Here is a 15,977-nt window from a genome sequence, read left to right as displayed (position 1 = left end):
CAGGCTGGAGGTGACATTAAATAGCCCTTAGAGGCAAAGTGCCAGCTGCTTGCTCAAAGGCACAGGCAGATAGGGGCAAGGTCAAAAAGATAAGTGTCTCAGGGTTAAATATTGAGATGCTCTGCCTGGGTTCCACTCTTTTACAAAAATAACCACATACCTTGTTACGGATATAATATTTACAACACAGATGTTCAAATATTCTAAGACAGGATCAGTAAACTTTTTCTGTAAAGGGCCAGAGAGTAATACTTTAGGCTTTGCAGGCCACACTACCTCTGTTGCAACTACCTAACTCTGCCATGGCGTGGGCTAAAAAGACTGCTCCCACTAAAGGTGACCAGCCCCGGGGCTCAAAGCAGCCATAGGCTCTTGCCTGATGGCTGAGGGTCTCAAGGGCTCCTGGCACACTGGCTGGGAAGCTTGCTCTAGAGATGAACCTTTCTATGAGACACTCTCCCCACTGCCACCCCACCTCACCCTAGCCCTACACTGGAACACAGAGCATCTTTGCTGGCTTCCCGAGCACAGCTGGAAAGGAAGAGCCTAGTGTCCCACACTCTGAAGCTCTTCCACGAAGCATAACCTTCCCAGCTGATCTTACTTGTGGGTGACAGCTTTTAGGAGTGGCCAGAAGACAGGCTGAGGCAGAGGCTTCTGGTGGGCACTTTTCTTCCTTTTTCCTCCAGCCTCCGCTCGGATGTGCTTGGCATGCAGGCCGTGGATAAACACAGCCTCCAGGGCGCTGCACATGGTGTTGGCATCTCCGTCTTCACTAGTGACCACCGTGTCCAGGGACACGTACTGCTTCTGCAATGCCTTCACGGATCCCACCAGCTTCTTCTTGATGACCTAGGCAGGGCCAAACAGAACACAGGTCTTTAGGCGGAAATCCTATCGCAAGCCCTTGGAATGTAACTCTCTGCCTGTTGCCAAATACGCGTGCAACCCCATGCACACACACCAGTGTACGTACCTATAGGTTTTACCTACAGGTAAAATTAGCACATGCTAATTATAGCAAATAAAGATGAAGCACAGAGAACAAAAGGAAAATCACACACTGCCCAGAGATAACTGCTGCTATTGTTTCGCATATCCTTCAGTGTGGATCCTCTTCATTTTCTAAACTGAACTTGAGTGAACTTACAACCATATAATCTCGTGTTTAAATATCGACTCCAGGCCGGGCGCGCGGTGGCTCACGCCTGTAATCCTAGCACTCTGGGAGGCCGAGGCGGGCGGATCGCTCGAGGTCAGGAGTTCGAGACCAGCCTGAGCAAGAGCCAGACCCCGTCTCTACTAAAAATAGAAACAAATTAGCTGGCCAACTAAAATATATATAGAAAAAGTTAGCCGGGCATGGTGGCGCATGCCTGTAGTCCCAGCTACTCGGGAGGCTGAGGCAGTAGGATCGCTTGAGCCCAGGAATTTGAGGTTGCTGTGAGCTAAGCTGACGCCACGGCACTCACTCTAGCCAGGGCAACAAAGTGACACTGTGTCTCAAAAAATAAAATAAAATAAAAAATAAATAAATAAATAAATATCGACTCCATTATGCTTACAGCAATGGAGCCTGGGCAAATCCACCCAGGACAGGGGTGAGGCTTCCCACCTTTTTTATGCGACCAAGATTCTGCAGAGAGTCAATAAGCCAAGAGGGAAAAAGTGCTGCTTTAGAACAATAAAAACATAAAGAAAATGAGCATGGTCTACATTAAAAGATCCTAGGCCAGGGAGCCAGAGGCCGAGGTTTAGCTGTCAGTAACCAGCTGGGTCTCCTCAGACATTTCACTTAACCTCTCTGAGCCTCAGTTTCCTCATCTGTTAAGTGGAAATAATTCTTCCTGATGCACAGCACTGGGGGCATCCCTCCCTTAGGGCAGGACTAGTTTCCTATTCATTCTTGTGTCCATATGTGGCACTATGCCTGGCAAGTACAAGTACTCAGTAAGTGTCTGTTAAATAAATATATTACAAATTGTACATAAAGTCTTTTGGAAATAGAGAGTAAAAATTGTTTGGTCATAATTATAAGTATGTCAAAATCACACAAGTGTCTGGAAAAGTACTAGAAGGGATTGCAGAAAAACTGGTTTGAATAATATTGGGTTATAGGATTATGGATAAAATATTTCACTCTTTCATTTTGATTTTAGCCAAAACATTAAATGTTAATATTCCTTGAGAAGTTACATTTAAAAAATTAATAGCTTTAATGAGATATTATCCACACACCATAAAATTTACCCATTTAAAGTACATAGTTCAATTGTTTTTAGTATATTCACAGAATTGTGCAACCATCACCACTATCTAATTTTAGAAGATTTTCACCACCCCAAAAAGAAACACTGTATATTAGTGATTACCAGGGGGGATAGGAGAGGGGCAGAGGGAGTGACTACAGTCACTAATCTACTCTCTGTCTCTACAGATTTGTCTATTCTAGACATTTTGTATGATTAGACATAAATATAACATGTGACCTTTTGTGTCTGGCTTCTTTCATTTAGTGTAATGTAGTCAAGGTTCATCCATGTTGCGGCATGAATCATTCCTTTTTATTGCCAAATAATATTCCTTTGTATTTTATTTATCCATCCATTAGCTAACAGACGTTTAGGTTGTTTCTACCCTTTGGCTATTATGAATAATGCTGCCATGAACATTCATGTATAAGTTTTTGCGTTGACTTATGTTTCCAGTTCTCTTGCATATATACCTAGGAGTGGAAGTCCATATGTAATCCTATGTTTAACTTCTCGAGAAAACTGCCAAACTGTTTTCCAAAGTGGCTGTACTATTTTACATTCCTACTAGCAACATATAAAAGTGCTAATTTCTCCATATTTTTGCCAACACTAGTTATTATCTTTTTAAATTTTTAAAATTTTTTTCAGAGACAGGGTCTCACTCTGTCATCCAGGCTGGAGTGCAGTGATGCAAACATAGCTCACTGTAGCCTCCAACTCCTAGACTCAAACAATCCTCCTGCTGCAGCCTCCCAAGTAGCTGGGACTACAGGGTGCACCACCACACTCAGCTCATTTTTCTCATTTTTTGTAAACACTTATTTTTGTAGATACTGGGTATGTTGCCCAGGCTGGTCTCAAACCTCCAGCCTCAAGCAATCCTCCTGTCTTTCCCTCCCAAAGTGCTGGGATTATAGGCTTGAGGGACAGGCCAGTCTGTCTTTTTTGATTATAGCCATCCTAATGGGTGTGAAGTAGTATCTCCTTGTGGTTTTGATTTGCATTTCCCTGATATCTAATCATAATGAGTATCTTTTCATGCACTTATTGGCCATTTGCATATCTTCTCTGGAGAAATGTCTATTCAAATCCTTTACTCATTTTATAATTGGATTATGTGTGTCTTTATTGTTGAGTTATAAGAGCTCTTTATATTTTCTGGATGCTAGACCCTCATTAGATACATGATTTGCAAATATCTTCCCTCATTCTTGTCTTTTCACTTTCTTGATACTGTCCTCTAAAGCACAAAAGTTTTTAATCTTGAAGAAGTCCAATTTTAAATGTTCTTTTAAATGCAAGATATTATTAGCATATTATATAAAAAATGCAAACACTTCATTCAACTGAGCATCTACTAGGTGTTGGGTTAGGTATGCAGAGATAAATAAGGCATACCCACATACAACGCACACCCTCACGCTGTCAGTCAGTTCGCCAAGCCCTCATTAGAAGGCTGAGCTGGCCCAGGGCTCTGTCCCAGTTCAGACAGGCCCTGGGGTGGGACGGGGAATGAAGCGTGGCAGAGGTGGGCTTTGCATGAAAGCCAGCTAGGAGACAGGTGGAGATGGACTCTCCCTGGCCAGGAATAAGGAAGGCACATCTCTGACGGCTGCAATTCCTTTCAAGTAGAAAGTTCTCTGACTAGGGGAGCAGCAGTGGGGAAGAAAGAGAAATCCTGGCTTCTCTCCAAAAGCCACTTCAGGATTCCAGTGAGGAACCAGCCCCAAATCTACCTGACCTTCCACCTCTCTGAAGGAACTGACAGAGCTCTGTCCACAGAGTGAGACAGCCCAGGCCCAGTGTGGTGCAAAGGGCTCTGCAACTGAGGGGATCCAAGGGGGCTCTGGTGAACTGGCCACAAACAATTGTGTTTGGAAAATCCTGGAAAATGGTAAACGTTCAGATACATATAAGCTACCAACTTACCCTGTTATTGAAACAACAAACTGGTGCCTAGGAATATTTGTATCTGACCAATTCAAAGGATTGGCCACACTGGGACCTAAAGGCAGAGGGCTGAAAGTCTGAATGGAAATTCTCCGGCTTCAGGTAATCTATCTCAAACCCTTACTGTTTTTTTTATAAAGTCCTATTTTGTTACCAAAAAGATGATCTAGGAAGGGGAGGATCTCCTCGGAGCCTGCTTCTGCTATAACTTTCTCTCAACCTCTCTTGTTGGACAGCGGCCATTATTTCACCATGAGACAAACTGATGCAACGGCTGCCCCCTGCAGCCCTTGCCCACCCATGCTTCCCCCCTGCCCGCCTACTGGGATGGCAGCCCGGGGGTCCAGTCCATTCTCCACCACTGAGAGCATTTCCACTCAGGCAGCAGCTCCCACGGAGAGTCACATGACACCTGCAGAGACAGATGGCAGCCAGATGAGCAAGCCCCCAACTGCCAGAATCTTTTCCCAGCAGGAGGTCAGCCCATCTTATGCAAACTGCAATGGAAAGGCCTTTGAGGAATACAAAAGTAAAAACTGACGGTGGATTTTAAGGAAGGAAATAGGGAAGGAAGCTATGTCAGAGGTCTCAGTTCTTGGGAGGTAAGGGGCTTGGGTGTGGTGGGTGACTCCATCTCAAGAAGTGGGGGGTGAGGGTTCCTCACACCAAAAGCTGCACAGAAAGCCAGGGCCCTCTGGGGTCAGGGTTCGGGGAAGGAGAGATTGATCAGAGGGAGTACTCAGGGTGCAAGGGGGATGTGGTGGCCAAAGGTGCCAAAAACCCGCTGGGGTTTACAAGTCACATTCAGGGCCTGGGCCCAGCAATACCCCGCCTCCTGCCACCCACTCCTGCCCCAGCCCAACCACCAGCTCAGTTGTGAAAGGTACAACTGGAACAGCTTCAAAAGGGAAGGGCTCTCTTGCCACACTTCTGGTTCTCCTTTGGGCTCCGAGGGTCTGGCTTGAGTAGAACAGGGACACGTCTAAATGAGACCACCGTGGGTTTTAATCATAATTTGCCACTAACCAGCTAGGCAGCTCAGGTGTGGTATCAGATCTCTCAGATGGGGCGTCTAAATGTGTAAAACACCTGCCACAGGGCAACATGTACCAGGTATAAATGGTATTTGTAATCCCAGTGGATGTGGCCACCCAAATTATAGGGCAAAGAATGCTACCGTCTAAAATAGCATGCAGGAATAGTTGAAGTCTGTTAAATCTCTCAGGGAAGCTGGCTTCCTCCTGGGGGTGGTTTGGGTGGGGACTTTGACCTGAGCCTGAGGGGACTGCTGGCTGGTCCCACCTCACCCCAGCAGCTTGGACAGATCAGGGCTGGGCAGGCACATCCACACCTAAACAGATCTCAATACCCAGCTGAGCATCAGGGAAATACCGCAACAATCAAGGCGCAAAGAAGTTAACAAAACCAAGGAATGTTTAATGGGTTCTGTTCTCTTTACACATATAGTCTCATTTATGTCCCTCCCTAGGGGTGCTGTTTTATTATCTCCATCGGACAGATAAGGAAAGGGACGCTGACTCAGGTGGAGGAACTTCCTAAGATCCCAGGGCTGGGGGCCCAGGGAAGGGGGTGCAGGGAACATTGGCCAGTCTGGCAGGAAAGGTTTCCAGGAGAGCACTGGAGCATGTGGTTTGGCAAGGAGAGAGGCAGGCTGGCCCTGGATGGTGGAAGGTAGAAGGTGCTCTGATGCAATCTGTGGCCTCTGGGATTGGCAGAGGGCAAAGGGGACCCAGAGCTGACCTCCCTAGTTCAGGCGCCACAGAGGGAGGCAGGCGTGTGTGGAGGGAGGGTGGCCCCTGTAGACCCAGCTCCAGTCAGGGTGCCGCAGACCCCCAGCAAGGGGGGTCCTCAGCCTGAGTACAGCCCCCCTGTGACTGTCCCACCCTTCACCACATTCTCTGCTCCCAGCTCCCTGGGGATTCTCAGGACCCTCCTCTCTGGAGACCAGCTCCACACTCTGGCCATCAGGATGGCAGGAAAAGGGGCGTGTGCTGCAGTCAAACAGTCACTCCCAGAAACATGCCTGGTTCTGAGCTTGGGCTCCTTCAAGGCTAACCTTGTGCAGCCCAGCATGTCAAGTTCGGCTTCTCTGGCTCCAAAACCCTGGGCTTTGAACCCAAAGCCACAATTCCAGAAGCCTAAGTCCTCTCCCTCAGGCTTGTCCTTCTAGACAGAGCCCTGAAGCTCCAAAGTTGCCCATCCCTAAGCCAGCTACAAGGCCAGGACCCTAAGGGCTTAGAGCACAACAATCTGATTACTAGCCTGGGCCCATTACGCCTCATCAACTAATTAGCTGAGAGTAATACTCATGTGGGGGGCATCAGTAAGTGGGTGCTCTGGCCAAGTAACAGTCTGCTAAAAAAACAAAGTAAGCTGAAGTTAAGAGAGGTCAGGGCAGGGCCAGATAAGAGATAAGTGTCAGAAAAGAGACAAAACGACTGACAACAGCTCGGAGGGAGCCAGGAGAACAGGCACGTGACTATTCACAAAATAGGACTGAGACTGTGGGGTTCAGGCCACAATTCAGGACACCTCTCTTTGTAGGAAGCCAAAGCACCCTGCCTATGGAACAGGGCTCACGCAGGCAGGACTCTGACCATCAATGACATAAGGACTCACTGTTGGAATCGGAAGGCGGCTGTGGTTGTCATGACTGCTGGGTCAGTACTCCATCAGCCCACTGAGTGGCCCAGATCCCAAATCTACCATTGTATGAGACTGGTTTCACTTTCTGTCCTCAAAACACTCTTCATTGACACCAAGAACCAAACTGAAGAGAGGTGTGGCTCCAAGGAGACCCACACTGAAGGGAGTGAAGAAAAAACTTGGGCAATACTACCAAAGGGCCCTTCAAACATTACCGGTGAAAGTTTAGTGGGGAAAAGTGACTTCTGCCATGTTGGAAACCCCAAATCACACCAGGTATACCTCCGCCCCTATGCATCGATTCATCCTCATACAGCTATCCAGAGTACACAAAGCAAGCTTCTCTGATCTCGTTCTCTAACCTCATTTAATTTGTACAATAATCCCGTGAGAGGAGAAAACTGAGGTTTAGTAAAAACAGGCCTCAAGTAAGAGACAGAATGCTCTGGTTTCCGCATTCTAATGCCTGAGCCTCTCACTGGATCAAACTGTCTCAGGTCTTTGGCTCAAAAAATTTCAGACAAACTATTACTTACAGACTCTTTAAAGGTTCTCAGAAGCTCTGTTTTATCAAATCAAGCCTAAAACCAACAAGAAACCGTCCTGCCGATCAGACTGAGAGCCCCAACCAGTTGAGCCCAGGTCCTTCCCACACTCTCCAAGTCCCAGAGCTGTCCTTTCTTAGATGTTCCAACACAGTTAGGAAGGAATTATCTCAGCTATTTTTCTCTACTATACTGCCTAGACTTCTGTATATGTCCAATTTCACTTCCTCCAGAGACCACAGAAGAAAGAAAAGAGAATGACTAAGATGAGACTTACATGACAAGAAGAAATGGATGGCCTGGCTTCAGCGCTCTTGCAACACTCAGTCCACCAGTGAACAGCAACCTCTGCTCTTTAGAGACTTCTCAGCCAGTCCTCACGGCCTTCCCTCTACTGCCTAAATTGTGTACCTGGCTGTTTGGAACAACAGCCTGGCATTGAAGCCATCCAGCTGCTGTACCAGTTGATGAGTCATGTTTTTTTCAGTTGGAAAAGAATGACAAAGTTATCTCCTGATTCAGGAAGGCAGCTGATCATTAAGACATGTGAATACTGAATGAGGAAGCAGCACCTCTTTCCACCTGAGGATAGTTAGATTTCCAGACAAATGTCCTGTGAAGGGTGGGATGGGGGATGGGAGGGATTAGGCCTTTGCAGCAATGAAGTGAAATTAAATGCCAATTAAATACCAGATGAAGGGTGAGACACTTCTAGCTTGTGATTCCCAGAACCAGGGCTAGTGGGTGAGGGCAGAACTGTGCAGTTGGTGAACACCAGGTATCTTTCTTTCCTCCCTCCTTCCTTCCTCCAATAACACCCATCTCTCCCATATTCTTGCCCCATATCCCATAGGATTCTGACGACCCCACTTCAAGTGAATGAAAACAGGATCTTCGACTGCCTCATTCACCACTGCATTTCTAGTACCTAGAGTAGTGCTTGGTACACCATGGTGCTCAAAAAATAACTGTTGAATGAGTTGCTGATAAAATAAAAACAAAGCACCTTCATTCCACAGACTGTGGAAAGTTGAGGTAAACAACCCTTGAATGGTGGGGCCACTGTGCAGCTCCTTCCATTAAACCAAGCTGCCAGCAAGGCTGAAAACCATTCAGAGATTGCGCCTTAGTGGGAGGATATTAAAAGTAGAACACATTCAGTTTTCAAAGGAATGAAACTGTAAATGGTAAGCAAAGACAATGTTCTTCAGGGCTCTTTACAACTGCCGTCAAATGGTTGACCCTCCAGAAGCCAAGATAGCAGAATTCGGAGGAAAGGTGCACCAAAAAGCCCCCAGCAAACTATAAATACCTGAGTATGGGACTGGGGTTCCTCAGGAATGTCCCTCTGCCTCAGCTACTCTGAGACAACTGGACTCCTGTGTTCATGGAACCCAAATAGCCAAAACTCAATAATCCCACACCTGTGAAAAGAAGCAGCGATGCAACAGACTCTTGTACCCACCTAGGCCTCAGCTCCCCAGGACCCACTCACCCATACTCTTCACATGTAATAGTGCCTCTGGCACCCACTGCGGCCCCTGTGTTTTGCGTTGGGACTGATCTGTAATCAGCTCCAGCATGGAGGAGCGCTGGGAGAGGCCTTTACAAGTGTCAGGACAAGGCACATGGACAAGGGTTAACCCCATACAGAACCTCCCCGAGGGCCAGAACATCAGCCAAAAGGGAGTGATGGCTTCCACTGCCCCAGGCTGAGCCAGCCCGGTGAGTGGCCATCTCTCACCTTCAAAGTATTTGAATGACACTTACCATATTCCAGCAGCCGGCACAAGTAATTTAATATGAATGCCAGAAGCACAATCCCTGGGGACCCGCACAGGGGAGACACCAGCAAAACCCCCTGCTTGACCCAAGAGTGGGGGGAGGGCTCTCTGCACCTCCACACTTATTTACCACCTGGGGCCCTGCTCGCACCAATCAAGCTGCTCAGTCTCTAACTGCCCAGCTCTGAGCAAGCACCTAGAGTTGGCAGTTGAGGGGCACCTGGTGGGAGTGGCAGAGGATTCTGCACTAAGTTCTCAGATTGAATGGGAGCTGGGTCAAGGGAAGAATGGAGACAGAGTTCAGGTGAAGAGTTGTGGTGGGGACAGCAGAGGTAAAAGGACACCGAGATCTCCTTTGTAATAAGATTGTGTAAGGGTGGTAAGAATGGAGACAGGAAGAGTTGGGGGTTAGTGTAGCAAAGACTTAGGGATGAGGTATCTTCAGGATGGCTGGAGACAGAAGGAAGTATATGGTGGGCTAGGAAGTTAGGGGCCGAGTCTGTGAGGACAAGACACATGTAAGACTTGGACTAAGGCAGAGATGGGAATTATCCAGAAGAAAGGGGTAAACTCAACAGGGCACCCACGTTGGAGGTGAGTCTTAAACGAAAGGGGGCAGAGGCAGGGTGTCTGGGATGAGCAGATCTTGGGGAGCTGGGCAGGGCGTGTGGGAGACTGGGATAAAAAAGCTGAGCCAGAAAAGGGGAAACCAGAACGGTGGGTCTAGGGGAGGTCTGCGTGGAGCATCAGCATTGCCAGGGGGGTGCGGGGGTGAGGATGAGGTTTGCGACAGCGAGCCTAAGGGACGTGGCCGAGATGGGGGTTGGAACGGGGATAAGTGGGGGTCACGAGTGAAGCTGAAAGACCAGTGGTGAGGGGATGGGGTGACAGCGGCGGTCGGGTCACGGGTGGGAGAAGACGCAGGGGACGGACCAGCGGTGGAAGTGCGGGTCGAACTCCGGGGTCCGAGTGGGGCCCGGCGCGGGCTGGGAAGGGTTGAGGGCTCCGAAGCCGGACAGTATCAGGCAACCAAGGGTTTGGGATCCGGTAGAGAGCTGGAGGCCCACCGCCCGTTCGTGTCTCGACCCCGCCGCCCCTCGGCTATCCTCCTCGCCCCCTAACCCCTAACTCACCAAACGGAGCGGGAGCGGGTAGGTGGCGCTCCCTGCCGTGGCAGCCCCTTAGCGTCGAGCCGACGCTGCGGCCTCACGGCCGCTGACAACAGGAAGCGGCGCTCGCGGCGCCTGACGCCATCACGTTGGCTCGGCGCTCCGGCCCCGCCCCCGTCCCACAGAGCCAATCGCGGAGCCAGGAAGGCCGCGGGGCGGGGCCGGCCCCTCCCGGCAGCCGGCTGTTGGGGCGGGGCCGGCCCTTGGGGCGGGGCAGCCCCCACCCCCACCCCGGCAGCCGGCGGTTGAGGTGACCCGGACCCTATGCGTGGTCTGGGTGACTCCGGACCCGGAGTGCCAGCTGGGCTCGGAGAGACGAAGGCACCGTGCCAGGCGGAACGCGTCCGTCCTGCCCGCCTCCCGCAGGTCTGCGTCAGACCAGATCCTGGCTTCTGGGTTCCCGACCTCACTCGGCCTCTGCATCATCTGCGCGACATTTGAGCTGTCACCTCACCTCCCTCAGCGGAAAGTGTCGGCTTGTGAGTGGGACCGATGACGCCTGCCCTATCCGTGCCCCATCCCCCCGAGGGCATCCGCACAGCCAGGCTGGTAGAGCCCGGGGCCAAATTGGAGCCTCAGCCTGGCGCTTTCAGAAAAAACATACCTTGTTTTGACCACACCTTACCCAAGGGAGCACCTTGAGGTCCCCTTGGACACTCCCCTGCATGTAACTCGCCCGTCAGCCCCGCAGGGCGCGAAGCTCAGGGGCCCGCTTCTTATTCTCTGCTGGATGTAGTTGTATGGTTTTTTTTTCCATAGTACAAGTGACATCTCTCTTTCAAATGAACTCAGAACAAAATGTCATAAGTGGTAAAGGGCAAGAAAGGGGGTGTTGGCAGGACCGTGTCTTGGGCACTTTACACTTGCAGGCCTTGGTCAAGTGGGAGCCTAGGGCCAGAGAGTGGGCCCCGTGTGGGGCAGTGGGGCGGAGCCAGGCACCGCTACAAGCAGATCCCAAGGGCGCACAGGGATGGCTGGGAATGGGCCATTTCTTGGGCTCCATGGACATCGTCTGGGTGGGGGTTCCTGTGCTCCCTCGCCTCTCCGGGAAGGAAGGCGTCCCTCGTATCTCTCCAAAGGTCTGGTCCCAGTCATACTTACATTTTTAAAACCGACTGTTGGGGGCGTGACCTCCGACTGTGTGGGGGCTGCCTCTTCAGCAATTCTCTTCCTAGTAATGAAGACCTCCCCTCTTCAATTTTTAGGCCAGGTACCTCTGAATATGTTCAGTGCAGTTAATGTCCGAGCAGGAAGATTGGAAAGAAGGACGTAGAGACAAACTATTCTCTTGGTGTTAAACTCATTTTAAACAAGGTGGACAGCAAAGGACTTACTAGGGAAATCCCTTTACCTTGGCAAAAGGATAGTGTTTCTGGTCATAATTGGCACAGCAAAATCATTGGTGGCTTGACACAAGCATACCCTGCCCATAAATCAAGCACATCAGTTATTACATTGAATTTGTGCTCAGCTGCTGTCTGCCGGATTACTTGAAGGGAACTCCTGAGTAATCACTTGTCTGCTTTTCAGCAGCTCCTGTCTCCCAACTTTTTATCTTACCTCCCAAGGCTCCCAACTTCTCTGAAACGTCTGCAGGCTTATCTACCTCTTCTCATCTTGCTCTACATGTCTTTGTGAAGCTGCATAAAACCATGGATTGTGGTGGGGAGGGTAGAGGAAAGGGAAATGCACAAATGCACACACCAAGTGCACGTTTCCACAGAAGATTTTACAAATGGACCGTAAGCCCACTAGGAAGTCTCCAGATGAGGAAAAAAACTCACACTACCATGTCACTGGAGCAATAATAAAGGCAACTGCAACGTGCCTTGGGGCCCAAGAGGAGAACTTGAGAGGCATCCTGGAGAAGGCACCTTTTGATCTAAGCCTTCCAGGTGAATAGAGGAAAGGGCATTGCAGGTGAAGGGATGGCTAGGTAAGGGGCCAGGGGGCAGAAATGCGGGCTGAGCTCAGGGGAGGGTGCACCCAGCAGTAGAGAGGATGCAGGCTGAGCTCAGGGGAGGGTGCACCCAGCAGTAAAGAGGAAGCTTGGAAGTGACAAAAGGAAAGGGAAAGGGGAGGGAGCAGACAGACTGCACAAGGTGGGACAGGGGGATGCACTAACACAGTTGGAGGCCAGTGCAGAAAGAGCTCAAAACACTTGCAAGGGCAGTTCACATCTGCTGTCTGTCAGCTTAGATTTAAAGCACTATTCAGAGTTATTCAAAGCCAGATAGGAGAACTGAAGGCATCAGAATGCTCTGGGGACAGGTCCACAATGCAGATTTCTGAGCCCAACCCCAGCCCTAAAGAGTCACTCTAGGATGCGGTCTAAGAATTTGGGCTTGACCCCACCTCTCCTGTCCTCTGTCCTCACCAGGGATGGACCTGAAACAATAAAATGTGAGAATCTCTGCCCTAAATAAATCCCTTTGGAGGTTACTTTCTGTTAACAAACTTGAATTCTGTCCTCCAGGCCTAATCTAGGAGATGAGCAGTAAGGGAATTAACATCCATGGAGAATGGAAGATCCTACTGGTTGCTAAGTACACACCTGTGATGCACCTTATATATTCCTTACCAACCAACTGGAAGGTAAGTGCTGCTATTATCCCCATTTTGTACAGATCAGAAAACAGGCTTAAGAGAGGTTAAGTAGCTGGGTGTGGTGGCTCACACCCATAATCCCAGCAGTTTGGGAGATGGAGGCAGGAGGATCCCTTGTGCCCAGGAGTTCAAGACCAGCCTGAGAAACATAGTGAGACCCTGTCTCTACAGAAAATAGAAAAATTAGCTGTGCATGGTGGTGCATATCTATAGTCCCAGCTACTTGAGAGGCTGAAGCAGGAGGATCACTTGAGCCCAGGAGTTTGAGGTTGCAGTGAGCTATGATGACACCACTGCACTCCAGTCTGGGTAACAGGGTGAGACTCTGTCACCAAAAAAAAAAAAAGAAAGAAAGAAAGAAAAGAAAAAAACAAACCGAACCAAAACCAAAATGAACAAACAAAACCCCAAGAGGCCAGAGTTCAGGGAGCTTCTGGATAGCTGAACAAGTGGAGGTTCCTGGAGGGTGGCATGCTCGGGGAGGGCATGGACACTCTGCACCGCTCCCCTAATACCTCGCCCTGTGCCTCTCTTCAGCTATATCCTTTATAATAAGCCCGTAAATGTAAGTAACTGTTTCCATGAGTTCTGTGAGCCACTCCAGCAAATTAATTGAACTCAAAGAGGAGATCGTGGGAACCCCAACTTGAAACCAGTGGGTCAGACGTCCCAGAGGCCTGGACTTGTGACTAGTGTCTAGCAGTGGTGGTGGTGTCAGTTTTGGGGACTTAGCCCTCACCCTGTGGGATCTGAAAGTGTACCCCAAATCCACGAGGATCTCACCAGACCTAACCCCACGCATTTCTTCATCTGGGTGCTCATTTCTATTCTTTAAAATATCCTTTGTAATAAATTGGCAATAGTAAGTCAACTGTTTTCCTGGATTCTGTGAACCTTTTTGGCAAAGGATAGAACCTGAGAAGGGGGTTGTGGTTGTGGGACCCTCCAGTTTATAGCCAGTTGGTCAGACACACAGGTGACATCCTGGACTTTCAATTGACATCTGAAAGGGGGGCAGTTTTGTGGGACTGAACCCTTAGCCTGTGGGGTCTGACGCTAACTCCGGTTAGTGTCAGAATTGGATTGTACGACACCCAGTCAGTGCCCACAGAGAACTGGAGAATTGCTTGGTGTGGGGATCCGTCCCCAGATCTGATGTCGGAACTGAAGTACTAAGAATGAGAGTAGTGGAGAAAAACAGTTCACTTTTTTATATGCAGGTAGTTTTAAAATATGTCCACAAGCTCCTTCTTCAAAAGGTGGAGTCTAAATCCACCCCCCTTGAATGTGGGCTGCTTGTAGCGACTGACCTCTAACTATCCATGTCGTGTGGCAGACGTGACGCTGTGTGTCTTCTGAAACCAGGTCGTGAAAAGGATAACTTCTGCCTGGCACTGGCTCTGTCTCTACATCACGCGCTCTGGAGGACGCCAGCCGTCGTGCTGTGAGGACCTTCAGTCAAGTCGCGTGTGCACAGGCTCATCTGGGGAGGAACTGAGGCCTCTGACAAGTTGTCAGTGTGTGAATGAGTGACCCACCCAGAGATGGATGCTCCAGCTCAAGTTCCATCTTCTTCCTGGCCTCTCTCCAAGTCACCTCACCTTCCCTTCTCTGAACCGCTACGTTTCTTTGCCGTATTATTGTTGCTGTGACCATACATTGCCTCATTTCATCATCTTTCAAAAAAACTTCTCATTTCTCTGACAGGTTTCAGTGGACTCAGTGAGGATTTTCATTCATTTAGTAGCTGTCGGCCTTGTGTCCACCTCTCCCTGTCACTCAGGTCTCCCTTGGGAGCTGGCCTTCTGAGCTGTGGCTGGCCCACCAGGAAAAATGGAGGCAGGCATGTTTGGTACCCCCTGACCTGGGCACCCCCGTTCCCTGTCCAGGCTACAGCCAGGGATGTGCACCTAGCCCAAGGAGAGGCAGCTTATCCACAGGCTGGCCAGGCGAAGACTCTGGGCTCAGGCAAAACTCTGCCCAATCTAGGACAGGCTGCGCAAAGCAGAATCTCACTCTTGGTAGTTTTAAATTAGAAATATGGGAGGGCGGCATTGGAGACTAGTAAACATTGTACAAATTTGAGATAGTGTTACATAAAAACTATCTAAGCCTCACGTTGTGTACCAAGTTTGAAATAATGTAACTATGTCAAAATAGTTACATTGAGCTGCCTGGAATCCTGGTCCAAATCTTAGGAAGCCTAGAAGTACAAGGATCTCTAGTTTTGCTTTACTGTCAGCTTCCTGTTTATGTCCAACGCTCAATGAAAAATCAACACCCACCCCATTATAGAGTTTGAGCTGGCATGTGGAGTTTCCGTCCTTGTGACTTAACCATGCAACTAAAGAGCTTGGTACTGTACGTGGCCCATAGCTGGTGCCCAGTAAACAGCAGCAGCCAGCACCCTCCCCATCAGTATTGTTATTACTGTTAATGACTCTCGGACAGTAATCATGGGTTCTACTTCCCTGTCTCCCTACACCCTACAGCAGGGAAGCCTAATGGTTAAGAGGCTTGGGAGTCTAACAGTCCTGGGTTCAACCCTAACTCGTAGTATTACATATGTGGCCTACGTTCTTGGAGCCATTTCTTTATCTGTCAAATGATGATGGTCCCATGGATTGTTGGGCTAAATGATATAAGGCTGTAAAATGCCCAACCTAGGGCTTAGCACCAAATAAGCAAATTGTAAATGGTGGCTGCTGCCACTGCTGCTTCCTATGATTATTGCTATTCAGTCTTCTGCTTTAAACTCAGTAAGTGTTTTCTGCTGAGATAGGGTCTCACTCTGTCGCATGGGCTGGAGTGCAGTGGTATCATCATAGCTCACTGCAACCTCAAACTCATGGGCTCAAGAGATCCTCCTGCCTTAGCCTCCCGAGTAGCTGGGACTACAGGCACGTGCCACCACGACCAGCTAATTTTTCTATTGTTTCTAGAGACAGGGTCTCACTATGTTGCCAAGGCTGGTATTGAACTCCTGGCCTCAAGTGATCT

The 15,977-nt window shown here is 49.2% G+C and overlaps 1 protein-coding gene and 1 long non-coding RNA gene across 3 annotated transcripts in view; one reads left to right on the top strand and one right to left on the bottom strand.

Annotated features, from left to right (window-relative positions):
- PLEKHM1 (pleckstrin homology and RUN domain containing M1) overlaps positions 1–10,490 on the bottom strand; it is a 49,229-nt gene extending 38,739 nt beyond the window's left edge. The window contains exons 1-4 of one of the 2 annotated variants that reach the window (XM_045526748.1): positions 10,335–10,405; positions 7,695–8,030; positions 4,529–4,617; positions 605–852 (exon numbers count right to left, since the gene is read on the bottom strand). In XM_045526748.1, coding sequence (XP_045382704.1) covers positions 605–852; positions 4,529–4,576 — 296 coding nt within the window. In that variant the 5' untranslated portion in view covers positions 4,577–4,617; positions 7,695–8,030; positions 10,335–10,405. Of the gene's footprint in view, positions 1–604; positions 853–4,528; positions 4,618–7,694; positions 8,031–10,334 lie in introns of both variants that reach the window. The other variant, XM_045526747.1, reaches the window with a different exon arrangement.
- Positions 10,491–10,572: 82 nt separating this feature from the next.
- On the top strand, positions 10,573–14,683 carry LOC123621034. The gene is made up of 3 exons (XR_006728994.1): positions 10,573–10,849; positions 12,847–12,965; positions 14,343–14,683. It is a non-coding gene; the product is annotated as an uncharacterized LOC123621034 (long non-coding RNA).
- The last annotated feature ends 1,294 nt before the right edge of the window (positions 14,684–15,977 follow it).

The sequence above is a fragment of the Lemur catta genome, chromosome 15, assembly GCF_020740605.2.
Source record: "Lemur catta isolate mLemCat1 chromosome 15, mLemCat1.pri, whole genome shotgun sequence".
Classification (NCBI taxonomy): domain Eukaryota; kingdom Metazoa; phylum Chordata; class Mammalia; order Primates; family Lemuridae; genus Lemur; species Lemur catta.
This window is presented reverse-complemented; position numbering and strand designations above follow the sequence as displayed.